A 25297-nucleotide genomic window follows, 5' to 3' on the forward strand; every position below is an offset into this window, starting at 1 on the left:
ATAAACAACACACTCCTTGAACGTACCCGCTTATTTAGTGGTCCTAAAGCCTGATGGGAACATTTTCAATTTAGGAGACAAAATTCGAAATATATCTAAGACTCATCTGTAGGTATAATAGTATTAATAGCCCTTAAACATACACTTTGTGCAGTTAGTCTTATCAAACCTGGCAAAGAGATTCCTTCCTAATAAGTTATTGCTTTGTACTCAAAAGGAATCCTAGTATTGTTGTGATAAGTATGACCGTACAAAGTTCACCTTGTCCTTCCCTTATACAGTACCTCCATGCAATTGCTGTTAAATCAGTGACTGGAATCATCGCCTTTTAGGTTGGTGGAAAGTTTTTCTTTAGATAACAATCAATGACAAAAAGGCTCAACAAAACATAAAATAACCATTCTAGGTCTGTTCTTCAGATTAGTGGTAACTGACTGTTATCGAAGGTTCAACCAAATCGTAATAAATAGACGCATATTTCTTGCCACCTTTGTCAGGTCAGAATTGGGGTGGTTAATGTTAGCGTAAGGCTTATAATGAAAAATACTGAGTGACATTAAAATACAGTGAGTTAGCAGAAAACAATAAAATGAGGCACCTATACATGATGTATACATCCATAGACAATGGCCAAGGGTGCTAATATTGCATCTGTCACCTCCACAAAGAAGAGGCAGCCTATCAATTAATTAGGAACTATTGATCTCACCAAGATGTACTAAGCTCTGGAAAGTGATAAATTGGAAAGTGATAAACTACTAGCCACTCCTAACTGTCACGTTACAGGTTGTGTTTGAAATATTACAGTTAGGAGCTTATTGGTTGGTAGTTTATCACTCTCCAATGTATCACTTTCCAGAGCTTAGTACATCTGCCCCAAAGGCACAAAAATTAGGTACAATATAATAAATTCAATGATGGGAGTAATCTTACAGAAACATTTCCGATTCATAAAATATATTTGTGATTTTGTCACCAGCGGGACTTCCTGTGACACGCTAATAAAGATCTGATAGTTTGAATGTGCTTTTTGCGTGACTTGCTATCGCAATTATGACTAGTTTGAACCACAGTTACTCCTGAACAATTCTTATCATTCTTAAGATGGCAAACTGTCGTAAACCTATACTGGTGGCCACTGATAAACCTCAGCAATGATTGTATATTTTCTACTTTTTTACAACAAGTTAAGATAAATTCATTTTAGTGCAGGTAGGTTTTACTTTGACCTGACTACAAACAAGAAGTCCAGGATTAAATACAAGACAAAGCAGTATGTCATTCATAATTTAAGGCATTAATATCTTATATCATGCCCACGTTCTAGCTTATTTCTGTAAGTAAAGGCACATATGGGAAAAGCAAGGCAAACAGTTTTACTTATAAGCAGAATATTTATGCTCTGTAAAATAAAATAAGTTAGTATTTTGGTTAAAAAAAAGTAAGACATTTACATTGCCCTGTAAAACCTGGTCGACAGAGTAGCGAATGAATGTAAGTCCAAGTCTTGTAGGGCTGCTTATAAAAAAAACAGTCTCTTCATTGTTCTAAGGCAAAAACATGCTTGTGGTTGCATACACCAGTCCCAGGTTCCCCATAGTTGGGAGAAAAGTGAGCTTCAGTCATTGAAATTGATGAATTAGTGGCACTTTGACAGTTTTCACTTCTGATATATGTGATGATTTCTGGATGATGCAACTGGTGGTCCCCTGCAGTTTGTCTTTTCCTTGTGCAAGGTTCGTTAAAGCCATCGCTGCATTAATCTCCCGCCAGTAGGTCTCATCCTTGCTGGCCCCTTTATTAACTGCACTAGATTAAGTGAAAAGAAAACACAATTGCATCAGCTTGCTTATTGAGAAACAGTTGCAGATGCATAAATTAAATGGTCATATTCATTACTATATAAATTAAGGATTGTACAGGACATTAAGAATTCTACCATTTTTAAGCTGGCCATACAGCCATGGCCAAAAGTTTTGAGAAAGTATTGGTTTCCACACAGTTTGCTGCTTACAAATTTTGTCATATGTTACTATGGTATACTGAAGTAAAATTACAAGCATTTCATAAGTGTCAAAGGTTTTTATTGACAATTACATTAAGTTTATGCAAAGAGTCAATATGCTAGGAACTGTATTAAATACAGATCCAGCTGTGATTTAACAAACCACCTATTAAACATCCAGTAGAGTTACTGTACCTATTTGTATACCTTTTGATTAATGTAAGTTATAGTATCCCTGTACTTTCTGCACAGATTATCTCATTACCTACCAGTATGTTTATGCAGTGGCGTAACTAGGGTATTTGGAGGCCAGGGCAAATTTGAAAACGGTGCCCCCCCCTATGTGCGCGCGATGTAGGCGTGTGCAGCAAAAATGGGCGTGGTCACCAGGGGCGGGGTCTCTTAAAAATGGGGCGTGTCAACACACATGCCCCTTTCTCGTCACTCTGAACATTCCTTTCCATTCCATATGCACCTTAACCCCAGTAGTGCCCCTTATACAGTTCCCCCCTATGCAGTGCCCCCAGTAGTGGTCCCTCTAATGCAGGCCCCCAGTAATGCCCCTTATACAGTACCCCCAGTATGCAATGTCCCCAGTAGTGGTCCCTCTTATGCAGGCCCTCAGTAGTGCCCCTTATACAGTACCCCCAGTATGCAATGTCCCCAGTAGTGGTGGCTCTTATGCAGGCACCCAGTAGTGCCCCTTGTACAGTACCTGCAGTAGTGGCCCCCCTTATGCAGCTCCCCATTAGTTCCCCTTATACAGTATCCCCAGTAGTGGTTCCCCTTATGCAGGCCCCCAGTAGTGCCCCTTATACAGTGCCCCCAGTAGTAATCCCCCTTAAGCAGCCCCCAGTAGTGGTCCCCACTATCCAGTGTCCCCTGTAGTGGTCCTTCCTATTCAGTGCCCTCAGTGCAGTGTCCCTTGTGCCTCCAGTAGTAAGCCCCTTATATAGTAAGCCCCCATTGTAGACCCCTCCATGCAGAGCCCCCAGTAGCAGTCCCCCCATGCAGTGCCCCCAGTAATGGTCCCCCTATACTGTGCCCTTTATATAGTGCCCCCAGAAGTAGTCCCCCCTAAGCAGTGTCCTTTATATAGTGCCCCCAGAAGTAGTCCCCCCTAAGCAGTGTCCTTTATATAGTGCCCCCAGTAGTAGCCCCCCCTATGCAGTGCCCTCAGTAGTGGTCCTCAATGGAGTGCCCCCAGTAGTGGTCCCCCCAGTGGTGCCCCCAGTAAAGGTCCCCCTGATTAGTGCCCCCAATAGAGGTGCCCACAATAGTGGTTCCCCCATTAATAGTTCCCCCGATTAGTGCGCCCAATTGAGGTGTCCCCAGTTGTAGATCCCCCCCAATGGTGCCCCCAGTAGTAATCCCCCCCCCGACAAATACAAACACACATATACAGCGAAAATAAAACAGTAAATAAAAGAAGAAAAATAAACTCACCTGAATCCATGCTCCGGCTACAACTCCCGCCGCCGTCCGCACGTCAGCCCTCCCGGGCTGGCACGCTCTGCATTATGGGAGAGACGTCATGACGTCTCCTCCATTACCCACTGCAAGAGCCGGAAGGCGGAGCTCATGAGTGAGCTCCAGCTCGGCTCTTGCAGTGGGCGCTGCAGCAGTCAATGAGAGTGTGTCTGACTCTCATTGGCTGCTGTTTAACACACACATCAACGCCGTGCGCGGCATCGATGTGTGTACAGCAGCAGCAGCCAATGAAAGTCTGTCTGACTCTCATTTGCTGCTGGCTAACACACACATTGCCGCCACGTTTGCGGCGATGTGTGTGTAAAAATGCACAGCCTGAGCCCGCCTCCCACCCTCCACCTGGCACTATTGGGCAAGCACTCAGGGGGAGGGAAGGGGCTCGGCTGTGCAGCACAGGACTGGCGCTGAGAAGCCTAGCGCCGGTCCTGTGTAAATGTGTAGTGCTGACCGCACTCACTGCAGTTGGCACTACACTGGGTAACTAGGCCGGCGGCACATCCACACATACACACCCCCCGCACCGCCGGACCCACGGTGCCCAGGGCATGTGCCCCGCTCGCCCTGCCCTAGTTACACCACTGTGTTTATGCATTGTACTTTTCATTTCATATATATATATATATATATATATATATTGTCTGTGTTTATGAATTAAATATACTGAAATTAATGAGCACATTTGCATGGTTCATATTTTCTGTATACTATTTATAGCACCACTAGAACTGAGTTCAGTACCTAGCATTAGCCTTTGCATACCGAGTAGGGTTATTAAGAAAAAGAGATCATTACTAGTCGTCACTCTCATACCGACCATTTACACAAATTATAGGGGTTGAGCGCAGTACTTTATACTCAGGGGCGTTTAAAGAGAGGAGTGTGTGCAGCCTCTGTTTGGGCCCCCTCCTCTCTGTCAATGTACTGAGCACTGTAGATTCTGGTTTCATGCCAGAATCTACTACGCATGGGCGGGGCTCCGGGAAAATGGCACCGCCGCCATTTTCCCAGTGAGTCTTTGCTGCTCTGCACATCGGAATCTGCTGAGAGGTAAGTATATTATTAACTATGGGTGCAGGGTGTGCTGTGTGGGCCCCCCTGGATGCAGGAGCCTGTGTGCACCGCACACCTTGCACCCATTATAAAGATGCCTATGTTTAAACTACATACCGAACAGTTTAGAGTTTTCATAATATACTGTATACGTGAGTCCAGAGTTTCTATGATATATAGGGTGGGACTTTATGCAATGCCATCCCTCCTGCAACAATTACAATAATAAGTATTCTACTTGTTCATTCTGACAGGATGGTATTTGTAATTGATCAATACATGCATTCATTTTTTTGAAATCGCAACTACCGTTTTTCCGGTCTCTATTCATGGCCCCTGGTTAAGTTGAAAAGGCTGTTCTCTCTCCCTCTCTCTCTGTATATATATATATGGAAAAGGACAGGCCATGGCAGACAGCGGAGATATTTTCTGCGTTCCCTCCATTATACATTCGTGTGATACTATTTGCGAGTATCACTTAATACTTGATATTTACAGGAAACACCCTATTACAGGGATATACTGCAAATATTGAATGATAAACAGGTCCCAAAGCACAAAGTTTTAATTTGTTTGGTACATACAGATGTAATACAGCGGACTCACCTTTGGCACTTATTTGGTCCAGATTCCAGAGTGTCTAAAATGAAACAAAATTGCATGTGAGTTAATTTTGTAAAATTGTTAAATTTTTTAGAAATATGAAATGTATGTTGAAAACAATTTATACATTTACCTTACTTTAGTAACACTAGGGGTTATTTACTAAAGTACAGGTTTATAGAAGAGGAGATGTTGCCCATAGCAATCAATCAGAATCTATCTATTATCTTCTAGAAGGTGCTAAATAAATAAGTAGAATCTGATTGGTTGCTATGGACAACATCTCCACTTCTATAAACCTGCACTTTAGTAAATATACCCCTAGGAGTGGTGTAAAATTCCAGGGCATAAATTGGCAACATGTATGGGATTATTTAATGATCCCTTTGCAGAGAGTAATGATGTGGGAAACCTTCAGCAATTAGCATCTACTGTATGTTTAGGTCATTTGGCTTTGCACTGTTATGCCTGGCTTTGTTAGTCTGTGGCCATGTCTCTGTGCATACATGCACACTATTCATTGTATGATTCGTACTACCACTGTGCTTTGTGTGCTGTGCAGTATTGCTAAGGTGGAAAAGTCATCTTTACTCTTCTTTACAGTGTACCACCAAAGCCATAAGCATCTCCGCAACTTGGTTGGCATAGTGATTAGCATTACTGTCTCACGGTCATGAGTTCAATTCCTGAGTAAGGGCACTATCTGTGTGTGGTTTGTATGTTCTCCCCATGTTTGAATGGGTTTGCTCCGGTTCTTTACAAAACTCCGAAAACATAATTGTAGGCTAAATGGATTCTGACCAAAAATATTAATGTGTGCAGAATGTGATAGGGAATGTACATTGTAAGCTCCAACGGTGCAGAAGAACTGTCGAGGAGCCTACCAGCAAAGAAGTGGAATCTTATTCACACAATGATAACTGGGAACATTTTAGCATCTGTATCAATACCCAAGGTGATAACAGAATGTGCAGGGATTCTACTCAGCAAATGCCTCCTCAGCTTTTTCAAAATGGTTACACGACCAAGGCAGACTGCTAATGGCAGAGTAAGTAGCAGGGAACCTAGGTATCTCAGGATAGATAGGAGCACATGCCCAGAAAGAAAGTCAATGCTAATAGGCAAGTTTTTGTTCAGATGCAAACTACTCAATCATAAAACTGGCAAGCTATGTACTGTACTTCAATTGGCCTCAGAGAGCACACATGTCAAACCTTGGTCCATTTATTATATCAACCTCGCAGCAGCCAATGCCCAGGTGTCTCCCCACTCTGGCAGCCTAACCCCGGCAAAGAAGACCTCAACTAGACACTGCTTGTGATTATTGCCCAGGAAACTGTCTCATCCAAATGGTGTCTTTAATCCCCTTGCTCCAACGGAAATTGTGCAGAATATAAAATACAATGGACCTAGACTTTTTGGTGCCCTGTGCCAAAGAGAGCATTGGTGCCCCACCCATTTTTTAAATAGGGACATAAGATAGTGCACTTGAAAAAGGTGCCATGGCCTCATGGGGAAAGGCCAGGGAAGAGATAGGAGAGGCCAGGAGATGCTGGGGATAAAAGAAGAGGAAGCTACAAGTGAGAATGATAATAAACAGAAAAATTGACAGGCCCAAACAGCGCCCGCTGCCCTGTAGTGGCCTGTGCCATGGCACATGTCGCACCACCCTAGTTCATAAACCTAGTACAGCAATGATAAATAAGTGATAATGATAAACCAAACTTAGAAATAGGTATGTTTTTCCTTCAGTCCTTTTAAGAGATGAGAATGTTTTTTTTTACACTTTCATGTGGCTTTCATGTTGGGTCATGATGTACGAGATTCAATATTTTGTATTTTGTGTTCAAGGCCCTTTAACTGGTAGAAGAAACACTTCAGCCATAAGAAAATGTCCACATTCTTTCTTATATGCACTGGCTGCATGAGATCAGCCTTAGGCGCAATCTGATGTATTTGATGCTGATGAAGTTCATGCACATGTGTTCACCGCAAATAGCATCTGAGCCAGTGCAAGTCCTTTAAAATATTTGTTGCGCCAAGGAAAGCCCAATTTTTAATGCAACACGGATATTTCATTTTCTGTGTTAAAAATGATCATATTTTCACAGCATGCCTCCTATAAAACAAACTGAAATAGTAATTGATTCATGAAAACCACACATAAGTCTGTTTTTGATAAAATGGAATGTAATAGGGGAATAAAATAAGGCCGTACGTTTAATATTATCACAGTATGCACGCTGGCGTTGCTTTTCAGAGGTCAGAAAGTGCTTTATGAGTCCTGGACATGGAGTTACTTGAATAAACTTTTAGAATCCCCCACACTTTGTGTTATGCACAGAAATTCCCGTAAACTTTTATGATTAAGTCACATAGACGCTTGCCACGTGCCAGGTACTGCAATGTTTACAAATTCTTCTCTGTGATATATTATATGTGATATTTTCTGCTGACACATGGCCGCTACATAATAATGTGTTTTCCACACATTAGGATATTTTTTTTATTTGTGCTTTAAAGCACTAACACCTTTTGTCTCAAGCACTGTTATAATGCTGAAGATAAAAGGCAGATGCAAGAAACAAGCTAAAATATCAGTGTCAAGGACCCAGTTCCAGGATACTCCAATCTATAACCACTGTCAGTAACTTTGTCAAGATCAGCACTTACTTCAGCCTGTGTGATATGGGTCTGACATAGAGTTAATTAAAAAAAAACAGTCACCTGCTGTTTACAGAAATTATTACACTACCCAGTATATCTCCCACTCCCTATTAATTCATCTGTCACCACTTAAGAATTTTTCAGGAACTACTTACACCAAATAGGAATCTTTAAGACCTCTCTGCAACTACTAGTAAGTCCCAGTTATCTGTACCCAAATAATAACCTATAGTACAGATATGTAGCATGGATTGGCCAAATTCAAAATGGATCTGATAAAAATCACAGAATCCAATCTTATTAAATGAAGTTTAATATGAGAAAGATACAATGCTTAAAGTATATACAAAAACAATAATAAGAAAAGTGGAATAGCCTCCCATCAGAGGTGGTTGGAGCTAAAACAGTGTAACAATTTAAACACGCTTGGGATAGGCATAAGAATATCCTTGAGAGACATAAGGAGAAAATAGGGTCGAAGTTGCCTAAAGGATACATGAAAAGGGGCAGACTAGATGGGCCAAGTGGTTCTTATCTGCCGTCAAATTCTATGTTTCTATAAGAATGACATATAATATATTGGGGCTTTTGAAAAGTTTTGAAGAAATATCAGGGTTTGCAGTGAACATCAGTAAGTCAGAGGCACTTTATTTGGGCTCGCGCAATTCATTGCCACGTCTGCCTAGCGATGTTTCACTCAATTGGGCCAGGGACAGGATTGCATATTTAGGTATTGTAATTCCTAGCAATTTGGCTAACTTGTATCCTTTTAATTATAGGCCCATTATAAAAAAAATTTCGGATGAGTTGGAAGGCTGGAGGAATATCACTCTGTCATATATGGGACGCGCGAGCTTAGTCAAAATGATTTCATTTCCAAGGTTAATGTACACGCTTCAAATTTTACCTTTGTTCATTACAGTTAAAGATCTGCGACTTTTAAATAAGTTATTTAGATCCTTTATATGGAATGGTAAACGGCCCAAGATTAGCTTGATAAAATTGCAACAAACCAAATTGAATGGGGGAATAAGCTTTCCAGACATCAGATTATACAACAAGGCAGCTATGGTCCGCTATTTGTCGGATTGGATAAATGGAACAGAAAATTATGCTAATACTTCACTTGAACTAGAGTTTTTAGATCAGGGCGATTTGATTACGTTTCTTCACTCCTATGATCAGGAATCACCCACCACAATTAAAACTAATCCATTATTGTGGAATACAAAACGAGTATGGCATTTAATAAGACATGAGGCGGGCCTTAACTCACACAAGTCATTATTTCTCCCTCTTGTAAGAAATCCGCATTTCCAATCTGGACAGGCGACATATCCGTTCACAATATGGAGAGTGGGTGGCATTCAGAGAATAGGTTGTTTAGTAGATAAAGGAACATGTCGGGCTTTGTCTTTTAGCGAAGCAGCAGAAAAGTATGATACTCTGTTGGGGTTCCCCATGGCCTTCCTGCAGGCAAAACATTATATCAATTTAGTAATCCAGGAGTTTGCGGCGAAAGATTGGGATAATCCAGTAGATTACCTTCTTTCCAAACCCCCAATGCTTAAGAAAGCTATTTCTAATTATTACCAATATTTTAAAGTATCTTTGGATCACATGTCCAATGCTAGGGGTCTTTCGAAGTGGGTTCATAAATTTCCCTTGTATACAGTTGACGAGCTATTGACTGCCCTTAATTATTCTTGTAAATCTTTAACATCAACAATATATGTAGAGATGTTTCTAAACATCTTTCATGGAGCATATTTGTCTCCGCATAGGAGTTTTTTAATGGGACGTTCGGTTTCTCATTCCTGTTATAGGTGCGGAGAAGATAATGCAGACTTATACCATTGCTTTTGGTCGTGCCCAATAGTCCGAGGATTTTGGTTACGGATTAAACGATATGCGGAGTCAGCTTTACTCAATTATATCCCTTTCATTCCAGAGTGGGCTATTTTTGGCATTATACCTACAGATATGAGAACTAGCAAAGGAAGCAGAAGATTGTTATTGGCAATAAGTGCGGCTGCTCGTAAAACAATACTGCAGGAATGGATTTCGACCTCCTCCCCATCTTTTGCGTTATTTAAGGCAAAGTTATATAACATATTTCGAATGGATTGGGTAGAGGTAGTCTTAGAGAAAGATAAGAAAGTAGAGAAATTTTTTGATATGTGGGAATCATATATATCCACATTATCCCTAGACATGCGGCGCCAAATATATTATAGTGTGAAGGATACATCTTGGTTTCTACTCCAGACTATTGGAAATAATCCACCGATAGACATCAACTCTACCACGACCTAATGTGTCTACATCGGATGCAGATGATTGGGATTCCTTTGGGAGCGGGGGGGGGGGGATTGGGAGAGAGCCCTTTTTGTTTTTGTTTTTGTTTTTGTTCTTGTATTATTTATATTTGTTTTTGGTTGTATTTGTCAGATGTTGGAAGTTTCAAACATTATCTGATATACAATATGATCTGATAATTAGGATATATACAGTGTTTATATCAAGGAGCACTACTATCATAAGCTACGTATATATATATATGGTTTTTTGATTTGTTACTTTATAATGTCCGTAACAACTATGATCTATATGTCTAATGTACTCTATGTATATTTGTATTTTCTGTGATTGTTATTTTGATGTATTTGATTGTGCTTACGTGCAGTGTCTCAATAAAAGAAATTGTTAAAAAAAAAAAGAATGACATATAAAGATAGTCACGGGCAAATAAATTTCTTATAAACAAAGAGGAAAACTTAATGAACAGTCTTACTTACATGAATCTATTTGCAGGGAGATGCAAGAAGAAGGTGCTATTTCAAATGTCTGATTGGCTCCCAAGAATTTTACAAAGTTTCAGAGTTCTTTTTGGTATTTTATGCTTCCCTTGGCTGTCACAAAATGCCCCATCTGCTGGGTCACTGGCTTCTGCAAATTCTAATTAGGTTGTATGGCCCTTTGGCCAGAACATGCTGTCAAGCAGTTGTGGAGGGATGAAACTAACTCATGCTGGTGAGTAGGGCAAAACCTCATCAATTTAACATTATCTGTCTGTTGGATAATTTGCTGGCAGTCCTATTTGGCGATACATAAATCTGCCAGCCTCCACCTCACCTGACATCTTCACAGACAAATAATTAATCCTGCAGCTGGACAGTACAAATTAAGGATCCTTCGCAGGTCACTATGCTGGTAATTAAAATAAATACACTTAATAAACACACAGAGTTACATTCTGCCTAATATCTTGTTATCCATAACATTATCACAATAATCAGTACCTGTGTTTTTGTGTTAAAAAATTAGTAAGATGCAGTCACCATCAAATCGAATTTACTGGTGTGGAAGTAATCCTAGATAGTCACCTTAATGAGGTAAAGAGATTACTGGAAATGTGATTATGACACAGTACTTGTTTCTGAAAAAATATGTTGTTGCCTAAAGGTTTATGCTTAATCACTAATGTTATATTATGTGTAGTGTAGACAATAGAGAACAGGCCTGATATTTATTGATATATATGTTGAACTCCTAATATATGCGACTTGTGTAATACTAATTACCAATCAAAAAAGTAACTTACACGGGGTAGCAGTCGGGAAGCCAACGGACGTAATCCCGACCGCCGGCTTCCCGACTGTCTAATTCCAGCAGGGGTCTAATGACAGGTGTCGAAATCCCGATGCCTGTCATTAGACCTATGCCAGGAGCCCGACACCCGGCTTACTGATCGAAGGTAAGCCGGGCACCAGGCGCGGACAGCTGCGCTGGGGGGAGGGTTAGAAGCTCCCGGGGAGGAGGGGGAATTAGGGTTAGGCACCCCCTGGGAGGTTAGGGTTAGGCTAGGGGAAGGAGGGGTTAGGGTTAGGCACCCCCGGGGGGAGGTTAGAGTTAGACACCCTCCCGGGGGACATAGGTTTAGGCGACAGGGAAGGGGGGGATTAGGTTTAGGAACTTAGAGGGGGGATTAGGGTTAGGCACTTGGGTAGAGGTTAGGGTTAGGTACCCCTAAGGGAGGGTTAAGGTTTGCGGGTAGAATAGGGTTAGTAAATACTTACCTTTGGACGATCCGGATTTTCACCCCTGCCGGGCTGCCGCTGTCAGGACTTGAACCGCCGGCCATCATACTGATTCCTTTACACGGATATACACTATTCTTAGTTAAACCTTATTCTTGGAGGTTTTTTCTATTTAGCTTTGTGCTATAAATATATATATATATATATATATATATATATATATATATAACTGTATCGGGCAACAAGAGTATCCTGTGACTTGCCTGGAGGGTGAATATATGACGTGGTGTGTACCCAATTCCTAATTAATGCGACTCTAGTCATTCTAACTTTACAGCTTCTGTATCTTGATTGACAATCTCTTTGGGTCCATATACATGCATTTTGTGGCTAACTAATTACTAGACTACATAGCAATATATTTGGGTACCGTAATGCTGGGTACACACTGGCCAATATATTGGCCGATCTATTGATCAGCCAATATATCGTGCCACCGTCGACCAGTGTGTACAGACGATACAACGTCGTTCACAGACATATCACATTGGCTGTGCTGCACAGCCAATGAACAGATATGTCTGCAGAAATATCTGTCCATCGGCAAGTGTGTACGGGCAATCAGCTGGTCGCCCGTACACAGGGGCGCCGAGAGGGGGGGGATCAGTGAGCGGGTACTAATTACCCGGGTCCGGCACCGCTCCCCATCCCTCTTAGGTCACAGCAGCCCAGCACATGCTGCTGTGTGCTGGGCTGCACTGGGAGACTGTCCAAGGCTGCTAAAGTAGCAGCCGGAGAGTCTCCTATGCCAAAGGGGGAGAGCGATCACGCTGATCGTGTCCCCCTTTGGCTGTGCGCCAAGCTGAGGGGCACACAGCACCCCTCTCCCCAGCATGCGACGCAAATGTTTGTTGTTTTCTTTTTTTGAAGGGGATGTGGTCATGAGGGCCACTATTAGGCCACGCCCCATACCCCTTCCCAAGCCGGCCCAACCCACTGCAGCATGCAGATGATGGTCGTCCAGTGTGTATGAGCGACTATCATCTGCAGATATATCTGTAGATCTCTCGATCTGCAGAGATATCGCTATAGTGTGTCCCCACCTTAAGTCTGTAAGTCAGTGGCAGAACTATTCCCACTTCAAGGGGTGCAGTCGCTATAGGGCCCAGAGATAAGGGTTGTCCAGCAATGCTGGTATAACCTCCTTGTAGTTCTGAGCATGCAGTGGGTGTGGCGAATACACAGTAAAGTGCAAAACGGGCTGCATTATGCCTGAATATGGAGGAGCAGTAGTTTGTACAGAGAGGATGCATTGAGTATAGTAAGGCATTCACAGTGAAGTAGGGAGTGGAGATTTTATTGTGCAATACTGTAACTAAGCAATATTTAAGGAAATAAAATGAAGATTATTAATAAGTATCAGTAAATTGGTAGGAGTTTGGACATTGCTGTGAAGTTTATAACACTGTACAGAGTACTTCTAAAGATTGTTATGGAGTTACACAAATCAAGGCCCACTTATGGTATGTGGAGGCATTTCAGAGAGTGATGAGTAGATTTGTAGTGGATAAGCCAAGCAACCAGCATGGAAAACCCCTTCATTTAGGAGGAGATGTAACAAACCATCTAAAGAGGACAGGTGGAGAAGTTATCCATTGCAACCAATCAGCTTCTAGCTATCGTTTTATAGAACGTACTTGATAAATGCTAACTAGAAGCTGATTGGTTGCTATGAGTAACCTCTATTAGTCCACTGTACAAGGATTGATGCATATCCCTCAGTGGGAAATGTATCAGGTCTCTAAAAAGAGAAGAGGAGGACAAATGGAGAAGTTGACTATAGCAATCAATCAGCTCTTAGTTATCATTGTATGGAATGCATCTGATAAATGCTACATCAAAGGTCAACTTCTCCAGTTGCCCACTTCTCCACTCTTTAGAAGGCTTGATACATCTCCCCATTTAGCGACATCTATAGGTGTTTGGGTGTTTTTTTTTTTTTATGGGAATCATTAGTGTTTTTTACATTTAGACCACAACAAATCAGAAAAGAAGATTTTATTTTCTATTGAAGTGGTGACTGATTGTTTTAGGTTATTGTATTAAGGACCCCTGTTTGTATATTGGGACCATTCCAGGGGTTTAAATGTTGTAGATTACCCCAGCACCCAATGCCTAGGATTTGGAACTGAATCGGTATGTTATACCCCCGGACGTCAGCCCGGCGGATGAAATACCGACGCCGGAAGGCTGGCATATGGAGATCCTAACCCTCTCCTCCCCCTAAACCTCCCTTAGGGGTACCTAACCCTAACCTCCCCCCTAGTGCCTAACCCTAACCTCCCCCCAGGGATGCCTAAACATAACCCCCCTCCGCGCACCCTAATCCTAACCCTCCCGGGAGGGTGCCTAGCCCGAACCCCCCCTGGGGGTGCCTGACCCTAACCCCTCCTTTCCCTAGCCTAACCCTCCCGGGGGGGTGCCTGACCCTTAGTCCTCCTGGGAGGCCCTAAACCTAACCAACCCCTCCCCCGGGGCTATCCGCTCCCGACGCTCGGCTTACCTACGATCGGTATGCCGGGTGTCGGGATTTCGGCGTGGAGCTAATGATAGGCATTGGTATTTAGACACCTATCATTAGTCCCATGCTAGGATTTCACTGTCGGGAAGCCGGCAGTCGGTATTTTAACTGCCGGCTTCCTGACTACATACCGTTTGGAACAGGTGGAAGAACAACCCTGGTGCTTTTCAGCATTGGGCTGGTAGGTATTTTAAGTGAGTACATGCTGATAATTTGAAAGAGTCTCTGTTATATGTCCTATTTTCCCTCTGCTTTTCATCCATATTACCGGACATTTCTGCCCATACAGTGTACTCCTCAATCTGTTGCAGCAGATGCCAATAATATTCTAAAGAGTAGAAGTAGAGGTGTTACCCATAACAACCAGTCAGATTCTAGCTGTCATTTATCTAGTACATTCTATAAAATGATAGCATTAATCTGATTGGCTGCTGTGGGTAATACATTCCATTTGTCCTGGTTTGATAAATCTCCGCCTATATTATTTTCTGACTAATCAATTCAAGATCCTCCGGATTTTGGAGATGTGATGGTGACAGGTAACAAAGGACACCTAAGATTAGCGTAAAGGACAAAACACATGGAGTCAACTAGACGCAATTAAAAAAAATAGAGGATTTATTTTATTTATATAAAATCAACACATAATTCTCCTTTCCTGCTGCCATTTAGTTCCTTCCGCCTGAAGCAAGATGCTCAGCTCATCTCCTGGCAGATACAATCCCGCTTACACTGTTTTATTAACTTAGCCCTAGTGCCGTCAATATAAGAAAAGATTGACAGAACCACAATCACATCACATCATATGAACCACAAATCTGTCTCAACACAGATTTGCATAAGTCATGCATTTGGCATAGCACACGTCTGTACTATACAGCCTAATAAAAAGCACATGTAGTAACAACATAACAACCAATGAAAAGGTGACTAGGGCACCAAATGATGCATTTCTAAAACAATTTTTGCCTGTAGCCTAATTACCGGATACAATATAATGTACTGTGTTGACCACATACCTGGCATATCACTATAAAATCATGGCACAGGTGCAATATTTGAATTAATAGATTTAGACAGCTCCAAAACATTTTTTTTTACTGGAGAGAATATAGTCATAGTAATACAAAAGCACCATAATATTTGGTCAGTGGTGACTGTGAACATCTCAGCTGCTAAACAAACCCTTATCCAGGAATCCCATTTAGTTTTCTGGATCAAAACTTACCTTACAGTAGAAAGCATTGGAAACTAAATATAGCTAAGAAAACTTCCATCATTGAGGAAGGGAACATTGAAGCATTTTCCTTGTGAAAGGTTATATATTTATAGGTTACGCTTGTGGGTGCTGTTGTTTGAGAACCCGACTACAGTAAGTAATTTGTTGTTACTGCCATTTAAGGTTTGTTTTCATTTTATTTACCTACACTAAGGCAAGTAATACTGATGGTATAATGCATACTGTTCCCTGTCTGCTTATGGAAGCACCAAATATATATGCATTAATTCTAAAGTAATAGTTGATTTGGTTAATGTTATAAATGTCAGAATGCAGATCTAAGGCGCCCCTGTGCAGCATTAGAGATTGGATAAGGTTATGGGGCCTATTCATCATACGAAAAAGGCCCATTATCCATGGGGAAACGCTAGCTTCTGCTTATTTAGGATACCGGGCGATTCATCATCAGGGGTCTGAATATGATCAGCTGATAATCAGCAGACTCCAAAAGCTGAAAGTTTTCGGAGTTTGTCTGCAAGAACATACTCCATCTTCAGATGGCGCTTGTTCTCATAGCCCCGCTGCTTCCTATGGGAAGGAGTTCCGGGAGTGTGGAGGGATCCAAGCAGACCCCTCCGCCACCTGCTCACTGACTCCCCGGCGGCTTTGCGCATGTGTGGAAGCGGCGACGGGGGACAGGTAAGTAACGCAGCTATTTCTGTAGCTGCACTACTAATTACAAGGACAGCTGCTGCTCTGGAGCAATGATGAAATGCTCCATTTTTATTTATTTATTACCAGTTATTTATATAGCGCACACATATTCCGCAGCGCTTTACAGAGAATATTTGGCATTCGCATCAGTCCCTGCCCCAGTGGAGCTTACACGCTATATTCCCTATCACATGCGCACACACACTAGGGTTAATTTGTATTTTTGGAGTTTGGGAGGAAACCGGAGTACCCGGAGGAAACCCACGAAAGCACAGGGAGAATATACAAACTCCACACAGGTAGGGCATTGGTGGGAATGGAACCCATGACCTCAGTGCTGTGAGGCAGTAACGCTAACCATCTGCGAGGTGGATACTTAATCATTGGGTGCTATTTAGTGAGCAAGAAGGCTAGATGTATGTGGACATATCTGTATATTGACCAGGATTTATTAATTTATTACATTTAAAAGAGTCCTACTCTGCACAATGGTGCTTCAGCAGTCACCTTAACTTTTCTTTCACGGCTGTTTTTGAGTCTTGGAACGTCTATCAGCCTATAATTAGCTGATAGTTCTCCATTTTCTGTTATACACTTTAAATTTAACATACTGCGGACTGGAGTTTAGAGCAGGACACTTAGTCATAACCCCCAATAATACCATAGGCTGACAGCAGCTACTGGAGAAACATGAGCACACTAGCCACCAGAAAGAGTCTGTATTGTACACTAGCCACCAGAAAGAGAGTCTGTATTGTACACTAGCCACCAGAAAGAGTCAGTATTGTACACTAGAAACCAGAAATAGTCTGTATTGTACACTAGCCACCAGAAAGAGTCTGTATTGTACAAAAGCCACCAGAAATAGTCTGTATTGTACACTAGCCACCAGAAAGTCTGTATTGTACATTAGCCACCAGAGTCTGTATTGTACACTAGCCACCAGGAAGAGTCTGTATTGTACACTAGTCACCAGAAAGAGTCTGTATTGTACACTAGCCACCAGATAAAGCATACTATACTTGCCACAAGGTAGCTGTTTTGTAATTTAGCCACTAGGTAAAAGGTCTGTTGAGCACACCACAAGAAGGCTTTTGTTAACAAGGCAACTCTAAATTGAACAAAATTATTACATCCAACTTGTTTTATTTTTAACAGATTTATTTCATCTTATTTCTTGTTTTTTTTGCCACTTTTCAACTGGCAGATGCTCTGAATATAGAATGAAATACAGGCATGTTTAATAGTAACAGATGCACCATGAAGTAAAATGTGTGTATACAGCTCATTAGAAATTGCTGTCACACAGCAAGAGCTAGGAATCCATACAGTACACTACATTTGTCCCAGGATCCTATTGTTCCATACCTCAGTATTTCTATTGTTGCTGCATTGCAAACAAATGAAAATGCTTAGAGAACAGCAAATGAGGAAAATATGTCCCTAACACATTTGCTGCATCGTTCAAGTAACTAAACACGTTTGTCAGCAATACCAAGGTATTGAACTTTCCCTCTCATTAGAAGCAGACATTGGAGAGAGCCATTCCAAGGTCAGCGGGTGTTGGCACAGATAGATGACAACGCTCCAGTCCTGCTTGCTTATGTTGAGCTGTGTTTACGTAGACACAACTTGACAAAATCTGCCTTTGATTATGCATTGCACTCATTTGTGAAGTGATAGTACTCAAGCTGCTAACGAGCTTGTTGTAAATGAAAAATTATATCTAAAACACATCATTCCCATGTAAGAGATCATTTCACAACATTCTAGAAATTAAATATAAAAACAAATCACTGTGATGTAATATAACATTTTAATTGTGATTTTTAAATGTGACATACGTTTAATAGGTAATCTGAAAAATCACGTGACACAGATTGCCAAAGGCAGATAACAGTAGAAGTAGTAACAAATAAAAAATAACATCTGTCACACTGTGCACTTGCTGTTTTGATTCTTATTATACTAAAGTGCATACTATTAGCAGAGTATCGCGGAGTGCGTCTGGGTACATGGCCTATTGGCAGAGTGACCAGGGAAGGACACTGGGGTCCGTAACTTGATAGGTGGTATGAAGTAAATATATGTATATAACCACAGACCGTACACTGGGAGTACACTGGGCCCTGGGTGTATAGGACGTTAAGTGAGTCACGACGGTTAGTACACACATGGTACAGATTAACCAGGTTTCAGGCTTATTTGACCAACAGGGTGCGCATATGCGGTAGCGCATGTCGGAAATTAGGTCTCCTGCTAAACCACAATGTGGGCCCTAGAGCCAGCCTGATCTGCTGCTATTTGGATATGAGGCAGCGCAGACCGCTCCTCCTCCAACATAGGGCCGTATTCAATTGCAGGCGAAAAGCCGCTCTTGGTGAAAAGTTTTTCGCCGATGACGTCATTTCACCTATCAAAACCTTTCCGCCAATTCAATTGCAATGATTTTTCGCCTAAGCAGAAAGTCAATGCATTCATATAGGCGGAAAAGATTCGCCACTGAAAGGAGGCGGAAAAAAGTGCAGAATTGGGGTTTTGGGTGCAAAGTTGCGGGAACCGTGCAGTTTTAGGACATTCCCCCAAAGGTAAACTGCGTCAAAAAAAGTTTAAAAATCCATTAGAACACCCCTAAAAAGTACTTTCATTCTGTGGCAAAAAAGTGCAAAGTTGGGGGACAAACATAAAAACTAGCGAAATAGAATCCAGGGGAGTCCCCAAGTATACCTCAGATGTTTTTTTCTTTGCAGGTGTTTGCGGCAGGTGGTTTTTCCGTGATTTTTAACACTTCACTTTAGCAACTTTTAAATATGCTAGGCCCCATTTTCAGGTACCCAAATTTGCAGGGACTAGTTATTTTGATGAAAAAATATTGCTAAATGCTATCCTTCACCCCATATGCAAATATGCTAAAAAGAACCATCTGGCCATCGACCTTTCTGCCATTTGCCAGAACTGCCAGATGGGCAGTCCTGGCCCTGCACAAATCAGTGTGATTTGTGCATGTTTCTGCCTGTAATTAGACAAAAAAGGGTTACAGTTAAAAAAAACAACAACATGGTCCCCGGGCTCCTGAGCCAGTCCCGGATCTAAAAATATGGGGTACAAAACGTTTAGAGTTAACCAGTGTTCTATGAACCAGCACTGGGCTCTGTGAGCCAGTCCTGGTTTAAAAAACACTGATAAAAAATGGTGTTGTGGTCCCCACATATTTAAAACCAGCACTGGACTCAAACCAATGCAAAAGTATTAACACCCCTAAACTAGTTAGTCCAGGCCAGGAATCTCAGGGGTGGTCGAGACCCCTCCAATAAAGGTCCATCCTCTCCTGAGCACCCCAGCCCTAGGCTGAAGCCTGGGGCTCTTCCCTGGGCAGGTGGGTACAGGGGCAATAGAGTTAATAATAGTTGGGTACTATTGTTTTTAACAGTGGCACTACGAGTGCCAGCGTGCCTGCCCTTTGGCACTTGTGGATCTGCAAGTTCCAGCAGGCAGTCGGCACCTGTACCCCCACTGCACTGTAAAAAAATAGTAAAAAAAACCACAGGACACACGCATCATAAAAAGTATAATTTTATTATCCCTTGTCCAGTAGAAATCCATTGTTATCCCTAAAAAAAAATTAAATACTCACCTACCTCCTGGCGCAGGTCGGTCTTCTTTTCCAGTAGAGTAAGCGGACGCTGATTGGCTGTGACCCCATGTGGCTGTTGATTGTAGGGGTGCAGGGAAGAGCCCCGGCTTCAGCCTAGACCTGGGGTGCTCAGGAGAGGGGGAACCCCTTTATTGGGTTGTATAGGAAAGATTTAGGAGTGTCCTGTGCTCTGGATTTGTATGTTAGGGACCTACCCTACAGAGGTTACCTGGATATGGTGGGTAAGCCCATAACCTTGGCCATGATTATGCTAAAAACCTCAATTGATTGCAAAATTTTATTGCATAATGTATATATATTTATATATAATCAGTAATTTGTTATGCACTCGTGATTTGTCTGTTTTTGTGCCCTTTATTGGGGTGTCCCCACCTCCCCGAGATCCCTGGCCTGGGCTGACTAGTTTGGGGTGTTAGTCTTTTGGCCAGGGTTACCTGGTGGCTGTGGCATTACACACTGGCTAGTATGAGTCTGGTGCTGGTGTTATAAATACTGGGACTGGACCACAGAGCCCAGTGCAGGTTCATAAAATATGGGGGGAACCCTAAACGTTTTGTCCCCTGGATTTTTAGAACCAGGACTGGCTCAGGAGCCCGGAGCTGGTTATGCTTTCTATTTAAAAAAAAAAAAAAATGTGATACAAAGTACACACATGCAGCCTGCACGTATCTCACTGATATGTGCAGGCTACATGTTCGGGTGAGTTTGGCTGCGGTCAGACACAGGGAACTCGGGGAGAACATGATCACATACAGTACACCATCGATAAATATGATTCAGCAAAACACGACTCTTGGTAAATTTGAGAGTTTGCTCTGGAAAAACTCATGTGTGAGAAACTGATCCAGTTTAATCCACCCCAAACTTGATTCTTAGTAAATTTACTCCCTAGATTGGGTTACCAATTTATGGAAGAAATCTGTAGTGAAATTGCACTAACATCACCGAATTTCCATAGCAACTCTTATGTAGACTTCACTTCAACACTAGGGACACAGCACTCTTGCTTAGCATCAGGGGAGTTTCTACAGAGGAGGGGACCCGTATGCAGTCTCCGACACGGCCCCCTCCTTTCCCCCCGGCGGCCAGCAGTGCAGTGAACTGTGCGCCGCGAGTGCCACATTTATAGACTCTGAGCACTAGAGTGTGCCCGAAGTCTAAAGCACATGCGCGAGTCACTGAAAAATGGATGCGGTGGCCATTTTCCCTGTACTGCGCATGTGCAATCGATGGGAACATGGCCGCGGAGACCATTTTCCAGTAATTTTTTTACAGCGCCGGCCCCCCGCGCCGACGTGGGACTTCAGAGAGGTAAGTATACTATGGGTGCAGGGTGTGCGGTGCGGGGGCCCCCCTGGACTCTGGCCCATGTGTTCTGCACACCCTGTACCCATTATAGATATGCCCCTGCTTAGCATTATATTCTACTGATTCTCTGCCCAGGAGCCAAGTTAAATGGCCTTAAAAAAGGTAAAAATATGACCAAAATAGACATTACAAACATTTAATACATTTAAAGATATGGAATATTGGGCCTGATTCAGAGCCGCTCGTAAGCGGCTGCTCGTTCGCTCGAAGCGATGTTTGCCCAACTGCGCATGCGTACGGATCGTTATACGCATGCGCGAACCAGTCAGTGCGGCCGAAATTCATGTGCTCGCAAAATAGCGAATGCCTGATAATTTCAGTGACAGGCTGAGGCGTATGTGGGTGGTAACAGGGGAAGGTGCTTGAAAACGGGGAGTGGAGATCCGATCGCAGGCGTGCTTAAAGGTCAAAACGGGCGTTTTATGGGTGTGCATAATTAAAACAGCAGCGTCATTGACCACGTCACTGGGTTATTTTATAGCCAGAACTACTCGCAAAATTGTGGTAGCAAAAACCAACCACAAGAATAGCGAGCAGCTCATATCCTGTTCGATGTACTCGATTAATCAAATAAATAGCGGACATGACGTAGGATGCGAGCGGCCAGGGGGCGTAGTTTCCCAAAAAATGACCGCAAGTTTTGTTCGCTCGTTCAGACCTAGAGGCGTGAACAGACCGCAAACAGCGAACGGTTCATTTGAATAGCCACCCCTATTTTCAGGACGAGCGAGTGCAAATAGTGACCGGCTCTGAATCAGGCCCATTGTGTGCTATATGGGGGTATAACTTAATTTAAAGATTGAATTAAAGATTAATGTGAAAGATTATTTGAAACATCAAAGGAGTAAAAATATAAATACAATGTGACCCCCCCCCCATTGTAGAGCTTCATTGAGACCCTGCACAAAGCTATTTTGTAACTAACTCAGATTTTAACCCTATAGTTTTTAGCTTGGACAGGAGGGAAAAAAGGGGGGTGGGGGGTTTGGATCAATTCAGAAATGTAGTCAACCCAAATTACACAGTCCCTAGATTAAGCATAAAGTACTATGTCTATGCATATCTAGTACAAATAATTGAGATTTATGGAATACGAATGCTTAGCAGCCGCTATTAATTACAGCATGTCTGTCACAGTACAATTCTACACACATCCATCACTCAGTCAACCCAGATGTTACTGTGCAGCAATTAGTTATTTTAGCTTATACCTGATTTAGTTACTTTGCTATTTAGTAAAGTGCATTTTAAAACTAAAATAAAAAATCAGTTCATAAATTCCAATCTACGGTATGGGTCATGACCCTAGACTGTAGTCTTGCTTCAAAATTAAAAAGTTAACAGACTTTTACTGACTGTGCGCCAGCCAAGTCAAATGGCTGATTTCCATAGAGCCTATTTTCATAACCTAGAGTATTAATCACTACGATCAACAATTATCAGCACTAGTCTTCAAAGGGTAGCTTTACATGATGAGTGGATGTATGAAGGGGACTGATCAACAAGGAAGGCATAAGTTATGTTCTTCATCTTTGACCTCCAGCTTCTTTTGGGTTTTGCCGCATTTAGGAGAGCCTGGTCCTCATTGTTTGGGAGCCATCGGACGCTGCTGTCATAGTTGGTTTGCTGGGCTTCTGGTTTCTTGTTGTATTTTACCGATACTCGCTGCTGCCCCCATGACCCTTCCCCTTCATATATTTTTATTTTTGTGCCCAAATCCTCTCACCTCTCTTTTTACGTTTAAAAATCATCAATACATTTTGTTTACAAAAAACAAAGATTTTACCAATAGTAACCACAAACTAAAGCTGTTATTTTATATTACCAAAAACTTAAATGCTAGGTTCCAGAAAATTGATAATAAAGAACTGATTTTTTTTAATACTTGCACATAAAATAGCATACTATAGAAACTGTGTTTGTATCAATCAAATCACTGTACATAGCATTTAAAAGAAAATATGTTTCTTTTTCCTTAATTCTGCGCAATACAAGAGTGTTTAAAGTGTAGGAGAGCCATAGTCCTCACATGAACCTAAATAAACTACTTTATGCTTCTGACCCTCACATTCCCCAATGTTAGCACATATAACTCAGATCTCATGGTGTCAAATTATACTGACAGTGTTCCTACCATGGACAATTGATATGATATATTGGTCCAGAGTGCATAACCTATGAGCCATGGTCCAAAAAAGATGACATCCATATTGTTAAAGAAGATGTCCAGCCTGACTCACACATTTTTTGGTACATGTTTTTTATTTCAATGAATGGATCGATATGGTGTCATATCTTTCCGTACATTTGATACTCAGATACTGACAGTCTTCTATAGTCCTACACCTTATGGAAAAAGCCAAAGGTTTACTATGATAAATTACCTTATTACTATGTTCTTGCTGTTTTATAATGTATAAAATTACCTTGGCAAGTCTAAAACATTTTTATAAATGTAATCAAAGTTATCAGTGTACATAGGACATTATGCATTTGCTGGTGCTCCCTTCTTTTGGGCAATAACATTAGCATCTTTTTCCCATCATGCGTAGGGGAGAATGATTTCGGTTATGTTTTGCATAAAGACACAATTCGCCATGGAACATTTATGGAAATGGATGTGTAAAATGTGGTTAGATTCAGATTACTGCTGATATTGCGACTCTTTAGCTCTGCATCTAGTTCATACAATGCAAAATTAACTACAGACAGGAATCATTACGAGAGACCATGGAGCTACAGAAAAAGTGTATTGGATTGCATGAAAACACCCAATGTTACACTGAGCCCCTAAAAGCATAACAAAATATTATTGAGCTTTTCCTACAACGAGTCTGAACATTTGTAATAATTGCAGGTAACTTAATCGTTCACTTTTCATTGAGGGAATATACTCTATGTTTTATAATCAACATAAACATACAGTTGCACCAAAAATTATAGAGTGATGGGGATTTTTCCACAAGGTGAGTAATTAATGTTGCTATTACATGTCCCAGCCACTCCTTAAAAAGCACAAAGATATTTAAATAGAGAATTTTAAAAAAGTCTCTGAGCTAAAAACTACTCAAATAAATATAAACTGCCTAAAACAACACCTTGTAGAACACAGATAAAAAGTTGTAAAAAAAAAAAAGATAAATCTCTGGATACCTAAATCATTGTTACTTATTTGATATTAGCCTATTTAATTCTGAGTCAAAAATATTGGTGCATGATTAAGTTAATATTTAAACATTATGATAATTAATCTAAAGACCACCTTATTATTAAATATAAATGATGATGAACAGTATTGACCCATAATATATACAGTAGTAAGCATATAGTAAAATACTACTACTTGTAGTACTACTACTACTACTAATAATATATAGTAATATATAGTAAGTGTTTAGGAACATACTACTACTACTATTACTAATAATAATAATGCATAGTAAGTATTTAGTAAGATATAATCCAGAAATATAGAAATCGATTATGCTAAATTTTGTAGAAGTCTATTTCATCATTTGCATAAATATCATAAGACGTCAATTCCTTTATATATAATAATTTCAGATATATAATAAGTAGATAAAAGTATCCCAAAAGGCTTCATTCATTGGTAAATAATCTTGTGAAAAATGACTTTATTAATAAACAAAAAATGTGTCTAGAGTACGTGTAACTCTTATTCACAACAATAATCCACAAAAAAATACATAATGTATTTAAAAAATAATTCACTCTGCCTAATAGTGCTTTTTAAACGGGTAGAATAATGATTCAAAGTGTCAGCGAGTGCTTACCTACTGAGTGTAGTGGAACTCTTTTAAGGTGGTGTTACACAGACACTATTAAGGCTATTGCTTTACCAGCTATAGAAGTAGTCATGACTAATCTTGATAGCCTTTTTATT

At 41.2% G+C, this 25297-nt stretch overlaps 1 protein-coding gene across 2 annotated transcripts in view; it reads right to left on the minus strand.

Annotated features, from left to right (window-relative positions):
- Nucleotides 1-1321: 1321 nt before the first annotated feature.
- MKX (mohawk homeobox) overlaps nucleotides 1322-25297 on the minus strand; it is a 160886-nt gene continuing 136910 nt past the window's right edge. For both annotated transcript variants that reach the window (XM_088447789.1, XM_088447788.1), the window contains 2 exons: nucleotides 5153-5186; nucleotides 1322-1809 (listed from right to left, as the gene is read on the minus strand). In XM_088447789.1, the coding sequence (XP_088303915.1) occupies nucleotides 1623-1809; nucleotides 5153-5186 (221 nt within the window). In that variant the 3' untranslated portion in view covers nucleotides 1322-1622. The remainder of the gene's footprint in view (nucleotides 1810-5152; nucleotides 5187-25297) is intronic.

The sequence above is a fragment of the Taudactylus pleione genome, unplaced genomic scaffold (genome assembly GCF_031769625.1).
Source record: "Taudactylus pleione unplaced genomic scaffold, aTauple2 ptg000439l, whole genome shotgun sequence".
NCBI classification, from domain to species: domain Eukaryota; kingdom Metazoa; phylum Chordata; class Amphibia; order Anura; family Myobatrachidae; genus Taudactylus; species Taudactylus pleione.